Source organism: Melospiza georgiana, chromosome 5 (genome assembly GCF_028018845.1).
Source record: "Melospiza georgiana isolate bMelGeo1 chromosome 5, bMelGeo1.pri, whole genome shotgun sequence".
Lineage (NCBI taxonomy): Eukaryota > Metazoa > Chordata > Aves > Passeriformes > Passerellidae > Melospiza > Melospiza georgiana.
In genome coordinates, this window is record NC_080434.1 from 33,706,421 (window position 1) to 33,728,524 (window position 22,104).

At 45.6% G+C, this 22,104-nt stretch overlaps 1 protein-coding gene across 2 annotated transcripts in view; it reads right to left on the minus strand.

Annotated features, from left to right (window-relative positions):
• MAML3 (mastermind like transcriptional coactivator 3) overlaps nt 1–21,357 on the minus strand; it is a 156,970-nt gene extending 135,613 nt beyond the window's left edge. For both annotated transcript variants that reach the window (XM_058025213.1, XM_058025212.1), the window contains exon 1: nt 20,102–21,357. In XM_058025213.1, coding sequence (XP_057881196.1) covers nt 20,102–20,515 — 414 coding nt within the window. In that variant the 5' untranslated portion in view covers nt 20,516–21,357. The remainder of the gene's footprint in view (nt 1–20,101) is intronic.
• Nucleotides 21,358–22,104: the final 747 nt, after the last annotated feature.

A 22,104-nucleotide genomic window follows, 5' to 3' on the forward strand; every position in this document is an offset into this window, starting at 1 on the left:
ACTGTATAAAGGTGTTAATTTTGCTAATTCGTTATAAATATTCAATAACTCCCTACATCAATAGTATCCCTGACAGATCCATAAATAAGTATTTGACTCTAGTTAAACACTCCATAGGGAACTGTGATGAAAACAGAAGTTCCTCCTACTAGCAATAAAATATTTGTGTCACCTACAAACCCCAAAATACACAAAACCAAAACATGTTCTGGAGTGCAGAGAAGCTCAATAGCAGGTTAGAAAGCACTAAGCCAGGAAACTAAAAAATGTTTTTTTCTATTTAAAATTTTTTCTATTTTAAAAATCTATTAAAATTTTAGTCACAAAATCTTGCACAAAGGTGCAATTAAAGTCTGCAAGAGGTAAGCAAATCTCCCATAGGCTCTGCCAGAAGTAGAAAAAGTACTGCAGGAAGCAAATACTTCACATTTGACAAGAAGAGAAGTTAATTTTTGCACCATCACTTTCACTCTTCTCTTTGCAAAGAAAAGAGAGATTAGAGAGGGAAGGCAGTTCAATGGCCAGTACAAGGCAAGGGAGAGTTGCCAAAATGACACAGATTAATTTTAGTGTCAGAAACTACTGTAGATCTCAGTGGTTTGAAAGGTACCGTCGGCTGGAAAGGGGAGGGGATGAGGGTCAGAACCTGTTTGAAATGTCACAGAATGCAGGCCTTAAACCCACACGAGAGAACAGCTCTGGAAAAGAAATTACTTTACAGCAAATCTAGCAAACATTTTCTGTGAGATGCCCTGACTTTGAGGTGCTGCTTCACAATTTAAGTTTTTTAAACATCTCTAAATCTGGACAGCTTTCTGCTAGCAGCTCTGAGGTACAGCAGTGAATCATCATCATCTTTTCCTCTGTTATTGTTGGGTTCTAGAGCCTGCTCCAGCTCCCCCCAAAAGTATTTGCCATTCTTCCCGTTCCTTTTCCAGCTCAGCGTAACACCACCAACATTTTGACTTTGAGAAAGCAGCAAAGACATAATAATGATGTATATTTTATACATTTTCCCCCTTTAAAACTGATTTTGCTCATATGAAGGCATAAACAACATAAAGAGGCATCCCTGAGCCATCCACAGCTCCCACAAAAAGCTGCCTTTAAAGCCATCTCGTTCTCCTCCACCTGATCCTATAAACACTGCTGGCAATTCTCCCCCCATGCCTGCACCATATTTTCACTTAGCAGCAGTTTGATGTACAAGATCTGACAGGCAGGCAGTCACAGGCCACCTGCATCACTGTCTCCATGACAACAGGCAAAGACAATCCATGATCCCATGCCCTGGTCACACGTTTCAATACAGCTTATCTGTCCAGAGCCACTGAGCCTAATGGCAGAGAGTAATTACAATCTTCCACTCATTGTCAAAACCCTCACCATACAACGCTCTTTGAAATTATTTCATTCCTCTCTCATGGCTGCTTCGCAAAAAGAAAAATAAAAAGGGAAAACCAACCCCAAAAGAAACCTTAAGTGGGTTTGGAAGGGAGAGGAGGAGTGAAAAGCATGTCTGTGCCTGACAGAAAAATGCAGCAGTGAGAGCAAACTGGCTCCTCACAGTGCTGAAGGAGTAATCAGAAGCAGGGGAATGTACCAACCACTAAGAGAGATAAGTGAAAATTTCTCTTCTATTTGTAGAGCATCACTTAAGGTCCTTTTGGTTTCGCACTGGGGGTGAAGAGAGGATATTAGCTGTCCCCTTTTCCCCTCCCCTTCCTGGAAAACGCCTTCCCATCAAAATGAGCAAGCACTGTGCAGCAGCAGCAGCCTCAGGAAGCAGCATGGCTCTTCAGATGAAGGGAGAGGGAGCTCTGTCAGACAGCAGAGCAGCAGCTCCTCCCCTGCACCCTCTATATCTCGTAATTTTTCATTTTTAAAGCACAACTGCAGGGCAGTGCTTCAGAATTTTACCCTTTCTGATCACTGTCCCTAAAGGATCACTGCATTCCCTCCGTCTCTGGCAGAAAATGCCAAAATGCTATTCCTTTGTCTGTGGCCACAGCCACAGTTAGGATGGAGATCAGGGTGAAATGATCACACAGGGACATGACTTGCCTGCCTTGCAGGGAGCTGAGAGGGCAGAGGGAGCCCAGCCACGACACAGAGCAGCAGAACTTACACTGAAGTATGGCAAATGCTGGGCACTGAGTGCCTGCACTCTCACCCTGCAGTGGGCACAAATACAGCACCTCCTGGCACAGGATTTGGTGCTGGAGGATTAGGTCACATGCATAAGAAATGAGAAGCTTTGTTTTCTGCCTCATACTCCTTGTCCCAATCCTTCCTCCTTCTCCAAGCCCCTTCATGCAAATTAGTCAGCACACCAAAGCTCCAATTTATTAGGCACGTAACAAATACCTCTTGAATTAGTGAAATGTGATAAATGTGAGCAGACAAAAAGAGACACTAATTTATTAAAATGTTTCATCCACCCATGCCCAAACCACAACAGTAAATAAAATGTCAGATGACTGCCCATTTTAGGGACATATTTTTAGCTGACTGCTTTTGGCCACAGCATTGGCACCAGGCAATGAAAGCTTCATTCAGAGCCCACCTCTGGCTTTGCCACGCAGGGTTACCCCGGCTCGGCTGACACAGTAACCCCTCTGTAGCTCGGCCCCAGCGCCCTGACTCTCAGCTCCCAAACCACAAGGTCAATAAAAAGCCAGCCAGCCTTTTGTGGTCTCTACTTAGAGCAGCACAAACAAGGCTGAGGACCCTCAGTCCCCACGTCGCTCAAGCACGCATTTGGAATAACCTCCAGCACTCCTGGCAGAGCTACTGCTAGAGAAGCAAGGCTGTGATTTAGCGACCACCTCTTAACGTGCCAGCCGAGTAAAACGTTACAACCAACAGAAGCAATAGTATCTTTAACAGCAGCATCCCATGTATCTTTAACAGTAGCATCACAACCAACAGAGGCAATAGTATCTTTAAGAGCAGCGTCCTATGCATCTTTAACACCAGCATCCCATGTGTCTTTAAGAGCAGCATCACAACCAGCAGAGGCAATAGTATCTCTAACAGCAGCATCCTGTGTCTCGTTAACAGCAGCATCCCAGGCGTCTCCCGGTGCCCGCGCAGTTTCCCGCAGCACAGCCGCGGGGATGGGATGCGCTGGGAGGGCACGGCCCTCACGGGCTCTGCAGCTCGCACCCAGCACGATGCACAGCTGCAGCGGCCCTGCTGAGCACAGGGGGCAGCCCTGCTTTCGCCTGCCGGGTTTTCCAGCCGGGCAAAGCAGCACCCAGCGGGTCCGTGCGGCTGGAGCCAGCCGGGCCCCCCGCTCCGAGGGCCCCCAGCTCGGTGCGCCTTTGGCACGGGTTCAGCAGCATCGCAAAGGGAAGGGTGCCACCTACAGCACCGTGCACAGCGCTTCTGCAGCGCCGGGGCTCGCCTTGGGCTCCCCCAGCGCCAGCCCCGCACACGGAGCCTCGGCGGCTCTGCCACGGCAGAGATGGGCAACGCCCTCTAACCGGGCTCTTATTTATTATCTACTCCAGGTAGATCGTCTCAAACAGATTCCTTGCCTTCATTTCTTCAGTGTCTTACTGTTGCAGCGTATTTCCCCTTTACTACACCTGCATGCCAGTACTATCAAAACCACTGCACTAACTTCTGTTTTATTTTTTAAAGATATCTTACAGAGTCAAACATGATTTACTTCATAACTTCTTCAGAGAAGATTTGGTTCCTGCTACCTCAGATTGGTGCACTTGTTTCCTTTCCCTCCTCTTTCCGTGGGAAAGATCAATTCTAATAACATATTTTCAGTCCTGTACTGGCCACATCTTTTGGAGCTCCTCTGTGTGCAACACCCAGTCTCTGGAAAGGAATTAGAGTTGGGGTCCATCTTCCTGTTTTTAATCTTCCTAAATTACTACTAATTCATGCAGGGGATGCACAGCCAATAGATACAGTCTGCAAAGCAATCCTTGCTTTTATGGAAGAGTGCTGGCTCTATTTGTCAATGCTAATCTGAGATAAATGTCCCTGTGCAGAACACACGACACACACACTGTCCAGAAGGAAGACAAAGAAGCTGAATAAGTCTGGCAGAGCCCACCTGCCACTGTTGATGAAACACTCAGAACATGAATAGGTATCCATAGCCACTGCAAGAACCAAAAGCGTAAACCAGAATAACAGTTTAGCTAAATGTGAGGATTAGGTTCTCCTCTTTTCTTTAGGCTCTGGTTTTTATTATGCAAGAATCTTTCCAATTATTACGAATTTGCCATGAAAAGCAAGCTCTGGTCAGAGCATTGAGACTCTACCAAGTCAAGAAATAGGAAAAATCAGAATTAATAACTCTTTAATGGCTATAATATTTATAGCTATTTATAGATAAATAAAAACTACTGGAAGCCAAAATGTAATGAGCACAACAGGCAGCAGAAAAGAAACCCAGACAACTACACAGAACCACAAACAGAAACATGAATCACACCTGAAAGTGAGAGGAAGCATAAAAGACCAGAGAGATGTGTACCTATGCATCACATGCTTCCACATCTACCATGCATCTCCTCCCAAAGCAGAGAGGTGTTTTCTGCAGGCCAGTGCTGCAGCTGGCAGCATCTGAGGTGTTTTCAGACAGAGACACCAGATACAGATGTCTGCACATACAGCACTTGCATTCAGTGACTGCTTCTATAGTTATGAGCCAGCACGTTCACAAACAACAAGTCATCTGTTCAACTGGACACGTCAGACACCTCCAGCTTCATTGTCCCTGCATGTGTTAGTGCCTAACTGCATTTTTGTTCTGGTATTTATTTATTTATCCTCTCAGGCTTAATTTGTTCTCTTTTAATTTTCATACAGATACAGTAGATGCAGAATCTTGCACTCAGAACAACAGCGGTCTGAGAGGCTTTGCAACCACCCAAAGGCATGCCTAACTTGTGTTGTCTCAGACCTATTGCCCAGGGCATGATTTCCCCTATGTTTGAACCCTTGTCTTGCAGGTTCTTTGAGTTTCAAAATCTCACCTGAAGTCTAAGGATGGATAAAATATGAAGAGTGGAACTAATCTCAGCAATACCTTCCCAGTTTCCTTCCAACACAAGCAAATGCTTTTTGCAGTACTGACCTCCTGCTGGAGCCAAGAAACTCAGCTACTGCAATGAGAACTGCTGCAATACTCACAGACAGATACAGAGTGAAGTCCCCTTTCACTTCCCTGTCAAACGTGTAAGGATGGTTTTGCTGATGGGAAGAAGTGCACTCATTAACTAGTGTTTTGTAGAGCTAGTGTTTGTACGTAGGCTGGTAAGCATCCAAGCCATGTAACTCTGAATCAGTGCTCAGTCTTTCCTCAGGAATAAACACGAGAAATCCCCTACCAGATCTTCCCCTTCCTGAAAGGCAAACTGTCCAAACAAGCCACAGCATTCCTCCCTCCGTATCAGTCCCCTATCTCCCTCCAGCAGATACAGACTAACCCCGTAGAATATGTGCAGCACATTTACTTTTCTGTGATATAACAATTGAGAGATTTTCCAGGTGAAAACAGAAAATACGTCATGAATGAAAACTCCCATGTATCAACAAGTAAACTAGTATTAGTTGCAAGGAAAGTCACAAATCAATCAGCCATTTCTCCTAAGCGAAGCCTGACTAAAGAGAAACATCTACAACTAGAGCCTGGATGCCTTTGCTAATGAGTAATGAGAGGTGTTAAATTACAGGCAGCCACAGGCACTTCCCCCGCAAAAACCCAGCTTTTAGGGAAGGTGAGGTCTTGCACAACAAGCAGCCAACTACAGAGAAACCTAGAGAACCCTTTCGGTGACGCCATACTCATCTTGAAATGTGCAGCGTCGTTTTAGTGAGCCCCAATTGGTAAAACTGCGACCACACTTAATGAACAGTCGGGCACTACTGACATCACTGCCATTTCCACCACCTTTTCTCCTCATCAAGCCCTCCTAATGAGTTTTCATATTTCTCATTAACATTTATTATATTCAGCCCTACACCCACCCGCAGGTGTGTGTGCTGGATCTGATCTCTGTCTGGAACACACTGCACTCATCCACCCTGTCTGTCCCAGCCCCTGCACTCCTCAGTCCACATCTACACAAAAATGTTACATTGGACTGACGTTTCGAGCTGCAGAAAAAGTGTTTTCTAGAAAATAGCCCAATAATTTCCCACCAAAATGTGCAAGGGCTGTGACTTCGGTACTGTTTCTCAATTACACTAATTAAGGAAAAATAATTAGTATTAGAGTATAGATTATTTACTCCAGCATAACTGAGGGCCTGGTCTGAATTTCACAGAATGGTTCAAAGACTTTAGCTGTTGTGAACACCAGTCAGATTTGGGCCAAGCATTCCAGGTATCATTAAAGACAGAAATAAATTCTGCAGGCATTTATTGATTAACAACTGTGATGCATGGCAGATAATTTCTACTCTTGTACCACTTCATTAAGTATCCATTTCTATTCCTACAATATAACCAGATAACTCATTTTTCAAGACTTCATTACACACAGAACTTTAGCACCAAGCATGTCTGCAAAGAAGTGATATAGGTGTATCTGTCTACATTCTAACACAAACATAACTGGGGAAAGCAAATCAAGCCACATAAATGTTTCTGCATTATTTTTTTCCATGTAATTGCTTTCCCATTTTCCCCACAGACCATTTTTTTTGAAAATCTGTTTTTAGTCTATCAGAATTTTATCATCTTTTTCCATGGTCAGAAAGGCAAGGTTGGTCACAGTCAGGATTTGCTAATGTTTTCCTAACCACAGAATCTGTGGGGGAAGAAAAGTATGCAGATATATTTTATTACCCTGCACTCAATATCTAACTCCAAAGAGCAAAAGAGAAGAGAGTTCTCCCTTCCATGCATATCTACAAATTAATAAAAGATCATGATATTGGAGCAATCTCCAGCTGAGCATTTTCCAATATGGTCAACCAGGTTACACTGACAGGCCACACTCAAATTATTATCCCCAAGATACGAAGGCTGTCATTTTCTACAACATTTACTGGATTTGCCAGACCTGTATGGACTGCTGAATTGGCAACAGTGTCAATTATATTTTCAATAGGTAAACACAGACTTACATTAGCATTTTTGGCAAAGCTACCTGTCATCATATATATGTATATATATACACACACACAGAGTCTTTAACTGCTCATGTCAGTCAATTGCAATAATGACAACCTCAATATTTGTTTTTGGACTTTGCCCATGTCCATAATGAAGGAAACTCAGTTACAGAACCCCAGTGAACCACACTATTCCCTCTGACCAGGGGTGCATTCCAGGTGTGCCAGGTGTTTCCCAAGCACAGGCACAGCCTTCCTGCTCTAATGAATTACCAGGACAGGTTAAAACCACCTTCTACCCTCCCCTTCACTTCCTACCGTGGCAAGATCTGTACAATCAGAAAAGTAAAACATCTGCCAAACAAGTTCTCTCTTTTAATCCCCAGAAAAATCCATTTCCTCAAGGAATTTTACTATCCAGCACCTCATGTTTCCCACCCATATTCTTCTAGGAGCTCTCAAGATCAGGTCTCCAGCAAATCCAACACAAACTCAGAACTTAGTGGTGATGGAAACATGTCCCAGTCTGCACTGATTTGATTGCAATCTGTAAATCTATGAATAATGCCAGGCTAACAGAACAATACAGCTTGGACACTTGAACTCACATCTACTACTGCTTCAAACCTTCCGGACCACATTTGATTCCTTCCCTTTGAAGAACAGGAAGACAAGCCATTGAACAATCTAGGCACTGAAACTGAGGCACTGGAGATGATACCAGCGTCACACAGCATCCCTCAAGCTCACCTCCTGATTAAATGCTGTGGTGTGAGACGTGGTGCATTACCCTTCAGTTCACACACAAATCTACCTTTTGTCACAATGCCTGCTCACTAGTTTCCAGCAGGGAGAGGAAGGAGGTGGTGCTGTGCTCTCCAAAACCTTCCAGCACAGCAACTCTGCACTTGTGCTTTGCACCTGGATCAACAGACCCCTAGCTCACTGCTAAATTACCCTAAAACTTCTGTGTTTTACTTGAACTCGTTGTCCTTCCTCATTGCTTTTGACACGAACATGACAAATGATTCCAAAATGCCAGTTGACGTGTCAAAAAAAAACCTTCCCATTATGATATATCATAAATCATAACTAACTTGAGTAAATAAAAGCAATCTATTCACCCTAGTGAGTAGAACAGTGCATTTATGAGATCTAATTGCCCTGCAGACACCTTCACCACCTGGCAGCTGAGCACAGACAAAGCCCACCTGACCTGGAAAAGTACCATTTTCTCCTGTGATTTCAGGTTAAAGGAAAAGAGACAGGGAGGGACAGAGTCTGATGTCCTTAGTTAAGAAAGAGGAAAAAAAAAAACGCAAACTCATCAAGGTCTCACTGAATTTCAGCCCAGTAAAAAAAAAACAAACAGAACTAAAAATGGTAAAACCAAAATAAATTAGCTGTACATAAACAAGTTTCATTATGAGATAAAATATTTACTGGTCATGAACATCTGTATAAATTACACACTTGTGCTGCATTATCATCTCAATTACACTGTTAAACTACTCAACCCCTTCCTTATTCTGATACAAGTGTTAAAACACACATAAATGAACATGTTTGAGCTGATGAGCACAGCAAAGGAAGTGCACACAGGTATCAGCCAAACCATGCAAGCAACTTAAAACTGGAGGATGGAGTAAGTGTAGTGCTAAATGGCAAAGAGACTCAGTCCCAGCACAACCCCACTTCACCCAAGGCAGAATGGCTGATGTAAATCAAAGTGATTTAAACTGCTGAATTTAAACAGGATTTAAATCATCAAGCAGGAAATCCTGATATGAATAAGTCCGTTTGGGAGCATGGTTGGATTTGTACTAATTTTCCTAAGGAAGGGTCAATTCTTACTGGTTGGTAACTATTAAAATGTGTTACTTGACAACTCCACTTGCATGAACACACAAACCACTCTGCACTAACACAACAAAATACTGACTGCTAATTAATTTTTAAAATACCTTCAGTGCACCTTTTATCAAGAATAAAAGTTTATTAAATTGGGGTTTTGCTATATTTACAATTATTTAAAGATTAGTAGATACTTTGTCTTTCACCTTATGGGAAACAGAAATCTCCTCCAGCTGTCTTCACACTCAGCTTCCAGCCCTGAACTGAAACCAGTAAGCTGATGAAACCCCATGTCAGCATCAGCATAAAGGCTTCTATTGCCTTGATCAGAATTTTAAGACCCCCTTGTTCCAGAATACTTCCTAAATGCCAACCTTTGCTGGTTCAATTTCCTTCAAAACTTCAGTATAAACGTGATGCTCAGTTGCTTTTTTTTAAATGGTTGGATTATTTTAACAGGTGACAGCAAGTTTAGGCATAAGCTATCCTATTTGCACATCTGATTTAGGTTTTGAAAGTTAATTTTAACTTTACTAATAGGGCTCATAAATCTGGATTAAGGACAAGGAAAAAAAAAAATCAGTGCTTCAGGTGGGGAGAGAGTGTGTGCGTGTCTATTAACAAAATATAAAATCACACTCCAAACAAGGGCCTCAGCAGAGACAAGGAAATAAACACATATGACAAACAACTCATGAAAGAATAACTGCAGCTGATGTATGAAAAAAAGTAAAAAAAAATCACCCTCATCCATCAGTTTAACCTGGTTAATTTTGAATTATCTTTTTTGGAACAGCCTGCAAATAACCAGAGGACAACTGCATAAGGTTGGATGGGGCTTTGAGTAGCTTGGCCTGGTGGAAAGTTTCCCTGTCAGTGGCAAGGGGGCTGGAAGTAAATGACCTTTAAGATCCCTTCCAACCCATTCTGTGACTCTATAACCACCTCAAAACCTGGGAGAGAAAGGGTTCTTTATGGCCCTGAGGAAAAGGAGCATCAGGATATGACATTCTAAATATCTGTGTCTTGTTTCAAAATTCCTTGTCTTACTATTCTAATGCCACTGAGGTAGGAGAGCTACATGAAAACCCAGATGAAGTGCACGTGTAGGAGACGGCTATCAGTGTTTTTCCCCATGCTATGGGAAATTTGAGAGAAACCCTTCAGACTGCTCCATAGTGATCATCAGATACAGCTCGGTTTCAGGCCGCCTGTATCCTCCTGCAGGTTGCAAACAGCAGCATCACTCCAGTTTGCAGATAAAAAAAGGCAGAAAATGTTTCCTTTCACCAAACTAACCTGTTTTACACTAAGCATGCCAGCAGCTCCTGAGGAAGACACCAAGATCTTTTTGCCAGGATAACCCACCTTGGGGTTCTCTCTTCTGTCTCAGTGAATTCTCCCCTCGCTGCCTCTGTCACCTTCCTGGGGCAGAAGCTGAACAAGCAGGGCACTCAGGAATATAAACCCACACAAAACTGCTCAAAGTCACAGCGAATCCGTGAGCGCTCCTCACACATCAGTCCATGCCAAAAATAGGAAAAACTAAGGCAGAAATACCATGTTTGTTTGTTTTAGAGCTCTTGTCAAATCTTTTCCCCGCTGCGCAAAGCAAGTGAGAGAGACTGAACAATGCGCATTGGAAGAAACCATTGCAGAAAAATATAAAAAAAAGAATTAAAAAACTTAAATTGAAAAAAAATTAAATTAAAAAATCAGAATATGAGAGGTGGAATGTGAAAGGGGGACACATTTTTTACAGCATCTTTTTAAAAGTATTTTTGCCATTCAGCTAGCAGCTGGGTTTTGGCTCCAGAAGGACAGCAGAGCTCTGGCCATTGCTGACCAGCACATCACATCACACAGTGAACAGGAGTGGTGTTCAACATCTCCTGCCTCCTGAGCCTCCCTGCAGCCCTGCACAGCCTGGACAGATGGCTATTTTTATGTCCAGGACAGCGTCCGAGCTCAAAGCTTCTTACCAAGGGCTTCCCCCTGCACACAGCAGTAATGCCAAGGATTTTTTTATTTTTTTAATTTTGGGAATGGGCTCTGCATACTGTCCAACTTACACCACCTTACACTTTGGGAGAGATCTAAGTAACTTATATGCTTCCCTTAACTTGTATTTTACGAGTAGACTTTATTTCAGTGTTTATAATTGTTTTGCTAAATTCTTTAAAGTACCTGATGTACTTGCCCACATGAATGCAGTAAAGTAGTAAGTGCTTTTAATATTAAATATGGAAATAATAATCTTTTGATGTTACTGTATAGGCCAGAATATATTTCTAACATCACACTGAATGAAAATAATTTCACATACCAGCACTGGGAAAAATCTTGCCACTTCTCCATTCCCACACACCCAGCTCAATGAGATGACAGATTACAATTCAGTTTTCTTAAAAGCACTGATCCACACCTGACAGAAGCTCCAGCCAGAAAGAATAAAGTCAACACTAAATAAATTTTAAAGATGACCTAGTTGTGAAACTTCATCTCCTTTGTGTGACTGAGCCATTATTGAGATAAATCAGCTGAAGCAGCCAGTAAAACCCTATTGCAGAAACAGTTTTTTGTGAGTTTTCCCTCACACACACCTCCCTTGGAGGAATTAAAGCAACTTAACTGTGCCAGGATGAAAGGCCTCTGCAGAAAAATGATTTGAGGAAATTAGCCCTTTTTCCAATCACATCATTTTCTTCAAGCAGCAGAACCCCCCAATTCTTCAAAACTTCCACCTTACCAACAGAAATTAAGAGGGTGGTCCCAGTTGTCAAAACACACATTTACCATAAATAAACCCATTACTCACTGCAGGGTTCTCTCTATATTAATTACATCAGTTGTACAAAATAACACTCACAAACAGTAAAAATTCAGAAGACTTGTGTCTCTTCCCCTTGAAGGTCTGACACGAGGGCCTGTCACAGAAAGAAAAATAAAGGGGAAAAGGAAAAAGTGGGGGAAGAAAGTGGGGTGGAGAAAAGGTGGGGAAAGAAAGGGGGAAGGAAGAAAGGAGGAAGAAACAAAAATTGAAACAAGAAACAAGAAGAAAGAAACAAGGAAATGAGGGAAAAAAGGGAAAAAAAGACAAAAAAAAACCCAGGATTTTTTTTCCTCTTATTTATCTTCTTCCTTTCAGTCATGGGCCCAGCCAACACACTTCAACAATAATTTGATTCTAATATCTCCTAAACTTGCAAAGATATCTTGCACTTGACATGTGGCTCTTAAGGTCTGTATCAGTTCTCAATAGCTCACAGTTTGTGGGTTCTTAGCTTTCAGGGAGGGAGGCTTTTTCCTGGCAGAGATCTTGCAGAAATTTCATGTACACAAATTGTTTTTCTAAACTGTGAGAAATGACAGCTCTGGTTTTCTAAATTCTACAGGTTTAGAAATAAAAGTTACATATAGGGAGAATTGGAAAACAGGGCCAGGAAGTGCTGATGTGTGACAGAAAAAAAGGTTATTAATAAAGTCATCCATATAAATGGCTCAAACGCAAGTTGGGGATTTCTGCAATATCTTTTCTTCCCCACAGTTTGCCAAAACTCAGTTTCTTACAGGAATTCGGATTTTTCTTTACGCATGTATTGGATAAAGATACTGCATAATTTTAATATGCAGTACACAGTTACTGTCAGCAGTAACTTTCCAAGATAAACCCCCAAATTTGTTCTAAATATTGCCAGTAACATTTCACTTCTGCCACCACAGACATCTCAATTTGTCTCTTTTCTTCCATGTTCTGTGCCTCACAGATGAGCTAAACTGAAGTTGTAGGACACCTTTTATATCTCATTATAGAAACAATCCCTTTACAACATCACAAAGGGGAAGAGATTGACTCATATTGATATTTACAGAACAACAAAAGCAACACAAAACCACAGCAGGCAATAATGAGAGAGGAAAATAAGAATATTATTGCTTAATATTACCAAAATGATGTGAGACCTTCCATGCAGTTCCACAGGGGAAGGGAAAGGGTCTCTGTGCTGAAAACACACAATCAGCTCCATAACGCCCTTGTGCCACCCTGCAGACCAAAGGAGGCAGCTCTGTGACACAAAGACCCCTACTGAAACGCCAATATTATGAAAGATTACTAATTGAGGAACGCTGACATCCCAGTGTTATGACTGAAACACGAAACAGGGCATATAAAACTTTGTTCTGGCAACTCCCCGGACAATCTAAGGCTGCAGAAAGCAGACTTTTGGATCACACAAACCATATTACAAACCACTGTGAGGAGCTCCGGATTCTTATGGGAACACCCAACTCTTTTGCCTCAGACAGTAATGGCCACATGGGTCTGACGAAAACCAGCACTGATTTCAAGCTGTTCAGTGATTTCACCTGTAGAAGGATGTGCAAATCACCCCAAATATCTGAAGCACCAACTTCACACACTAAGGCACGGATAGGATTGCTTGGACAACAAGAGGACAAGACCATAACTGTGGCTTATTAAAGTGTAAATCTTCCCAAAATCCTGGCTGTTTGGTGCTGCATTTGGTGCTGCATATTCATCAGCCATGCCACAAGAAAGGGTTTAGAACTCCTGAAATCTGAGCAAAACAGAGGTAGGTCACCATCCAGCTAACAGCAGTGCAGAAAATCAGCTAGTATAGCACACTGAGATGTTCTGATGGACATAGGAAAAGCAGAAAAAACTTTTCCTGGAAAAGCAGGAAAACCAGAGTAACTCGTTCAGCTGGTAGTTGCAGCTGACCATGAGCATGGCCCTGGTAAATCCTTAGGCAGGGAACACAACGATTTCTTTTTTGGCAAAGTGCTGATCTATCCCCCTCAATGTAAGGATGATTAAAGAGCTCCTATACTTTCCAGAACTACTCTACAATCTCATTTGCCATCGCCACCTCCCTTCCTCCTGTAGATGAAACACAAAGCAGAAGTGCCAAAACATCATAGAAGATCAGACATGAGCTAAAGGAAAGAGGAAGAGGATTCAAATACAGAAAATGGGTATGTATCAGTGATTGTTAAACTTGTTGGACTATTACATCCCATTTCACCATCGAAACTGATCACAAATCACTTCACTTTGCCTTGGAGTACAGTTAAACACCGGTGTGTGAGTACAGGGACAAACACACACACATAGGCATGCTGGCTTCTTGGCTGTGATGCTGCCCAGGGTCAGAGCAAGGTTAAAAACCAATTCTCTGCCCTTTCCCGAGACACACAACATCCAAGGACCTTCTGAATTGGCCCCAGATTGTTACAAGCATCACAAAGATGATGCAGGGAAACCCCACCTTCACTGCAGCACTGAAAAATTGCAGAAAGTAATAAAAAAAAAGGAAAAATAAATACCTGACCTGTTGATCTTTCTGTTTATTCCCATGGTTATTCTGAAAGTCATAAATTCAAACCTCTTTCCTGCTCTCTGTGAGCTGTGGTTGTGAAGAGCTGACAGCAAGCAAACAGCAATAGATCATCTGCGCTGCCAACAGCACTGCAGCATTAGCTCTAGCACTTCCACAAACTTCCAGAAAATGCAAGGTTCCTATGGGTGCACACACACTTCTCTCAGGTCAACCAAACAATTAATTATTCTTATCTCCTCACGGATTTTAATGGTGTGTGGAGGCAAACAAAATCAGTCTGAAAGAGGAAAGTCTGGAAAGAAGGAAGGTCTTGCTGTAAGCACAGAATTTCAACAGCTGCAATCTTATTAACTACTGATAGTTTGAAAAGACATTTTCTCTTGAGCCCTATGAACTGAATTTCAAGTACTCAGAAAGCAAACAGGAGCAGTTTGTGGGACTTTAAAGCTACAAGCACTGGGAAATTAAAACAAGTAAGAGCAAAGCAAAAGAGCAATCAAAGTTACATGATTTTGTGACTCACTAGCTTAGACAAACCAGGAAAATATATATTTGAAATTGCTAAGGCTCCCAAATTCCCACTGAACGTACAAGCATGCTGCTTATCTAAACAGCCTGTAAGACCTCAGGCTTGTCACAGGTTGGTAACTCCAGTCAGAGGCTGTGTGGCCTTATATATCACAGGTTTTCTTATCATAATAGTGCAAGGATCTCATATTGCCAGAGTTTCATACTGCCTCAATGTTCCTCACAGGCAGCTCCTCCAGCACTGACTGCTCCTGTTCCCTGCAGCAGCCATCTGACTCCAGCTCCCAGCAATCCACTCTTTTATACCACTGCTCTTATTGGCCACAGGCGTGGGCTGTTAACATCACACCTGCTCCTCATTTTCAGTAATTGGGTTCAGCTGCAACTCGTTGGGGACATGATTACATTCTCTCCCACCTTCATCTACCCACAGTGTCCCCCGACAAGACCTCACACTTCAATTCACAAAACAGCACACTTGGAGCATTCCAGTCAGCAGCCACTGCCTGTTCTTACACCTCTCACATGAATTATACACAACCAAGTGTCTTGTACATGCAAGTGTTTAAATAACAATGAGCCCTGGCTCCTGTGCTGCCCGCAGGTGCCCCTGCTCCAGTGGCCGTGCTCAGGAGCAGAGCTGTGCACTGACACCAGGTGTAACAACACCAGGGGTAACTCAGCCGAGGTTCAGTGTGTGCCACCAGGTGGGCACGCTTGAACTGAGAGGGCCCAGGTGTTTATCCTGGGATAAGGGCTGGGTTTCGCAGGAGCATTAAGGTGTTGTAATTCCCGCTCCCTGCGGGAGGGACAGCCAAACAAACAGAGGATGGATGTGGTCCAGCCAAAGAGAACCCGAGGAGAGGGAAGGAGTGTGTGTGCCCTCGCCCTGCCCCGTGAACCCGGGGATGCACAAGCAGAGCCCTCAGCACAGCAGCAGGAAAGAGGAGAGAGAGACACTTCCTCAGTTCAGCTTGCACCAGCTGAGGCCAGTTGTGCAGCCTCAAGCTTTAGGTCAAGTTACTGTAAATTGAGGTTAATCTAAATGCAGCCAATTGTCCTAACACCATCACACGTTCATATTTTCGGCGCTGCGTTAGCAGAACGGGTTTTTGATGTGTTCCAGACAAAGCTGCTCTTCCTGAACTTCACAATGCCCAGAATTTCACTGCAGGACTTTGGGCACATTCTGTTTGGTCAACTTGAAGCTGAGATTTCACTACCACTGGATACCCTGTGTCAAAATACAGCTTGCCCTGCTCAGGCTACGGCTTGCAATAACCCGAGCCACTGCCTTTGAAAGGGACACACTTTCCATCCGAGCATTAAAGGTCACCAGAGGCTAGCAGTGCTCCAAGTGAAGAGTCTCTTCATTGCTTTCAGTTTGCTACACTGAAACCTATTGTGCTGACTAGCTGCAAAAGGAGGTCAGCACAAAAACTCCTTGTCCTGAGGACAGCAATCACACAGGCACATCGAGCCCCCGTCGGTATGAAAAGGAGAAAACAAATGGGAGAGGCCTGTGGAGTAAGAAAGACACAGAGATCCACCCTTACAGGAAAGGGAAAATAAAAAGGGTTACACAATGACTCCTTCCATTGCTGGCCTGGGATTTAACTCTGGTATCATCCCTGTTGTGTATTTACTACTGACTTTACCCCTGTGTGAGCAAGATCAGACATAGCTTATTAACTGAAGAGATGCTTAATCCTACTTAGTCATCAGGCATGAGTAAGGGCTACAAGTGTTTGACTTCTTGTGGAAAACAAACCAAAACATGTAAAAAATTATCTTCTTCTTTCATCTTTGCAATGTCAGAGCAATGGACTTTTCCTATAGCACGAGTGATGTAAAGTGGAATAGCAATACTACACAAGGAAGAACACAAGAAATGCACTCAGGTTTGTGAACATATGCAATTGTGTTTAAAACACAATTTCCCAAGTACTGGGTTTAGGGTGGGAAACGGAGAGTACGACAGTGGCTATCAAACCCACAGCAATGCTAAATTAAAACAAAAAAAAGTCTCAAAGGGCCTTAAAATAGGAAAAAGTAGCTCCAGCCTCTTCATAGTTTACAGGAGAGCTCAGATGTAAATAAATGTGTACTGGAAGACCAGTGTGATAATTACACATGTCACTGCACAAAGAATGCATGGTAAGGACAACAGTCACGGGGATAAGAAAAATAAGTGATATAACTTGCAGTTATTATTATGTATTTGGCTATTAGGTACTAAATATATAATTTATTCTCTATATAATGTATGTGTATACACACACCTACAACCTCTGAACCCCACACATAACAGGGATGCAGAGCCAAGGGGACTCTTGCGCTGAAAGAAGGAAACAAGAAAGCAGATTAGCTCACAAAGCACCAAAGACCTGATATAATGTGTTGATATTTCCTGGAACCGATCCACAGATGAACAGCAGAGTTTGGGATGAATTGCAAATTTTCCCAATACTTCCTCTGAAAGCCAGGCTGGTACAGCATTTTAATAATCCAACTCTCAGTTTGGAGGACACATACACACACACACAGAGATTATATTTTCCTTTAATTTGCTTTCATTGAAAAAAAAATAATTAGAAAAAGCATTTCTTGCTGTCCTCATTGGGTTTGTTGTCATTTAATCCAAACAGCTTCTTTTCCAAATCATGCAGTTTAATAATATGAGTGAAAAATCTAATAATGATTTTTGTGTAAAAAGAAGTGTAAACTAGTAACAGATTCTCAGCAGACTGTTCCACAGTGAAAGTTTACACTGGAGTTTACCAGAGAATAAAGAAAGGGAGAAAACCCCTAAATGTACTTAATGTTTTCCCTATGTAAAAAAAAAAATTTAAAACTTAGGTTGAATTTTTCTGCTAAATAAAAGTTATGATGTACATAAACAGTTAAACTTACCATACTGATATGATTGCTAGAAACTAAGAAGTTTGGGAGCTTGCATTTGGTTTTACTGCAAAAAGCATAAATGTCTGAAAGAAAATAATTTCCAACTGCTTGCTTGGAAAAGAGTAATCTCTTGGGTTTTAAGTACTGCTTTCATGTTCCCATGGATGCTCCCCAGTGTCCTTAGACATTAGTCAAAAATCATAATTAACACTTTACTAGTGAAACAAAGCAGATGATGTGTCTAGATTTTTTTTGCAACATTTGTGTATTTAAAAAAAAAAAAAACAAACGGAAATGGGTCTTTTTTTGTAATAAGGCAGTAGAATTTATGTTTTTAAGATTAAAGGCATAGGGCACATTGAGTATATTCAAATAACATGAAGATCATAGCCCAGGAATTGAGTTATGATAAATTCCATAATAACCTATCTCCTAATTAGGCTGCTCTTAGCTTTTAAAGTGTTAGAAAGGATCTAGTAACAGTGAGAGCTGAAATTGCACTTCCCCCTTTTATTTTTTCCTTTTTACAACTTCCACATCATAGCTCTGGCTTTCTGTCCCACATCTTCAGGGGAAGACCAACTATCTGCTTATCAAAAAATCCTGGCTTTAATGCCTCAGCACCGGGGCTTGGGAATAAGGGGAAAGGAGGAATATTAATTATATTATATTATATTATATTATATTATATTATATTATATTATATTATATTATATTATATTATATTATATTATATTATATTATATTATATTATATTATATTATATTATACCCTAGCCGAGGCCCAAAAGCACCCGGGCTGCGCTGGAGCTGGACGGGGACACAGCGCTGCCCTGGAGAGAATCATTCTGGGAATGTCTGCTAAGCCTCCAGCCCCTCTCCTGTGCCTTGTGGAGCACACACGAGGTGTGAAAGGGGATCTGAGGACAGCTCGAATGACGAAAACTCGGTCCCTGCTCACGGGGGAGTGACTCTGCTGCTGCCCCGGGACAGGGGTAAGCCGAGGCAAAGCTCCGTGGGGAGGAGCGTGTTTTAAAGCCTGGCGGCTGAGGAAAGGGAAACACGGCTATGGCTCGCTGCTAACATCAGGACAGCAGCAAGATGTCAGCGAGGTCGCTCTGCTTCCCGTTTGCCAAGGGCACCGCACGCATTCCGCCCGGCCCCGCTCCGTGCGCATCCCCGCGCATCCCCGCGCATCCCCGCCTCCCGCCGGCCTCGCCGGGCGATGCTGCGCTCCCAGCCCGGGAGGCGGGGGCAGCACTGGCGCTGAGCTTTTGTTCGCGCTGCCGGAGCGATCCCTGCCGCGGGGCAGCGGGACGGGCTGGGGATCGCTGCCCGGCACCGAGCCGGCACTTGCGGCCGGGGCTGGGCAGGCTCGGCGCGGCGCCGGAGGGACACAAATGGCACGGAAAGCGGGGAGGGCGAGAGGCAGGACGGCCGCCCGCCGCTTTGTCACCGAGCCCTCCCCCGGCGGCCCCTCCGCCCGGCCGCGCCTCCCGCGCAGCGCAGGGCGGCGACAGCGAGGGACGTGCGAGGCTTGTAAAGCGCACGCTGCCATCGCGCCGCCCTCCTCCCATTGTGCCCCGGCAGCCGGGAGCGCCCCGCTGCTGCCCGCGCCCGCCCCCGAGCCCCGCACCCCGCCCGCCGGGGGACACGTCAGGACACACGGACACACGTCAGGACACACGGACACCCTCGCGTGTCCCACAGGGCACAGCCGCCCGCCAGCCAGCACCAGCAGCCCCAGCAGCACCGCCGGCGGCCGCCACCGGCTCCAAATGAGGCTCAGGCGGAGCGCAGGGCCCGGCTCCCCCCACAGCTCTCATTATTCATCGGCGCAGCCGGGGAGTGGGAAACTCCGCTTCCTACTCGCCGCTACGCTTCTACCGGCCCAGCCCCCGCCCCCTTCCGCCCCTCCGCTGCTCGCTAAGCTCCTTAATTCCCGAGAAAACTTTGGGAAGCGGCTCAGCAGCGTGGGGAGCCGCGCTGCCGCACGCCGGGGCAGCCCCGGCGACAATCCTGCCCAACTTTCCCTGCAGCCTGCGGGGTTTAAAGGGGCCAGCCCCACACACACACACACACACACACACACACACACACACACACAAAACCCTCCCCCGGCTCCCCGTGCACGCCTGGCACCGCTCCTTCCCCCTACCCCAGAGCGCTTCTACCCTTCCGAAGGGGACGGGGGGAAAAACAATTGTCCGCTCTCTCCAGCCCAGCCCGTGAGAAGTTGCGGAGCGTCCCGCCAGAGCCCTGCCAAAGTTGAGCCGAGCCCCGCTTCCCTTGCCGAGCCACGGGCCCGAGCTGCAGCTCATCCCGGCCGGCCAGCGCTGCGCCCCCGGCCCGCAGCCCTTACCATGATCAGCGTGTGGTTCCTCTGCTCCGCCGCGGCGGGCTCGGCATCCTGCTGCTGCTTGCTCTGCTGCTGCTGCTTGCTGCCGCCGGTGCCGGTGCCCGCTTTCTTGGCCCTCTGCTCCAGGGTCCGCTGGTAGAGGCTGACCGTGTCCCTGCGCTCCAGCTCCAGCTGCTCCGCCTGCGCTTGCTGGTACCTGCTCTCGCAGCTGACATGGTGCCGCCGGCAGCCCTCGATGCGCTGCCTCAGCCGCTCCACCACCGTGCTGTGCTTGGGGACGGCATTGTTACCGGCGGCGGGGCCGTGCGGAGAGCCGCCAGCCCCGGCACCGGCCCCGCCGAGGCCGCTCTTCAGGTTATTGTTGATGCAAATGCTGCTGCCGTTCGCGGCGGCAGCGGGGGCTGCGAAATCCCCCATGCTCGGCCCCGCGCACACTATTTTGGAAGAACTTTTTATCCTACACTTCACACGGACAGTTTCTCCGGGGTCCTGATGGGATACTTTTCAGAGAACCGGGGACGGGGGGGGAAAGGGGCACCATCATGTCTCAGGGAAACAGCGATCCCAAGCAAATGTTTCTCTTTTCCCCCAGCCAATCCCTCTTGAGAAGCTCCAAAACATTAAAAAGAGAGAGGGAAGGGGGGAGGGAAATAGAGAAGGTGCTAAAAGGTTATCGCCAGCAACACGCACAAACACACACACACACAGACACACACACAAAAAGCACAACAAACTAAGCAGCAGCAGTTCGGGTTAGCAAACTCCAGGAGATATCAGACCAGTTCCTTTCCTCCTCTTTCTTTTTTATAATCCATTATTTCAAAACAGATTCCATGAGATTTCCGGAGATGTTGCCAAAAGCCTTCTCTCCCCATGGATGGGGAGAAACACGCGCCCCTCCACATGCACGCCCGTTCACACGCACGTTCGCACACACACATCCGAGCACGGGCACACGCTGGGCACACACGGCGCACTCACTCGCGCTCCCCGGCATCAACAGACAGGCAAAGCCGCTTGCTTATTGTATTTTCCTTCTAGAAAAAAGTTTGGGTGTTCGCAAAGTACTTTGGCTGCTCAGTTGCATTTCAACAGGAACCTAAATAGCAAATCCTCGGGCTGGGGGAAGTAAACACATGAACAATCCGGACCGAGCTGGAGAGGAAAAAACAAAAAGGAAAAGAAAAAAAAAAGTAGCGCTCTGCCAAAGGCTGAGCGAGGCAGCCTGGCGCTTGGCTGTGCCGTGCCGGTGCTGCTGCTGCTGCCACCACCATGACAATGCTCACACGCTCTGCCGCCGCGCCGCCTCCCGTCCGTGCCAGCGGAGTGATACCAGGGCAGGAGCGCTCACCGCGGCGGCGGCGGCGGCGGCTCGGGGCCGGGAGGCAGGCCCGGGGACACGGTGCAAAACCCGGCGCGGACCGGCCCGCAGGAGCGGACATGGCGCTCACGGTGAGCGGGCCCCGACACCTGCCGGCCCCGCGGCCCCACCGCACCGGCACCGGCACCGGCACCGGCACCGGCACCGGCACCGCGGCGGGCGGAGCTGCGGCCCGCTCGGGGCCGCGGGCAGCGGCGTGTGCCGCCCTTGGCTCCCGTGTCAACTGTTGCATAATGGATGGAGCGCAGCGCCCAGCCCTGCCTGCCTCCCCGGCGCGGGCTGAACTTGCTATTTCAGACAGCACGGGAAACACGACACGGCCGACAGCGGCATGGCTCCGGGAGAACATAGAGAGCGGCTGCCTCCGCAGAGAGCGCCGGTGATTCATGGATCAGGAATAACATCCCGGGAATCTGGCTTTAAACCGTTTGGCAGACAAAGCTATTGCGCCCACAATTGTCGTTGAGTGTTATTTTCTATCTAGCCCTGTGAGAAATGCACTTCCAATTTTTTTTAATACATCTGTATAGAACAGAATTATCTCAGAGAGACGCCCTTGTTCTCTGACATGCAGCCGATTTAACGAAAATTGGGAACTCACGCACTGGTAATGTAATCTGATTTA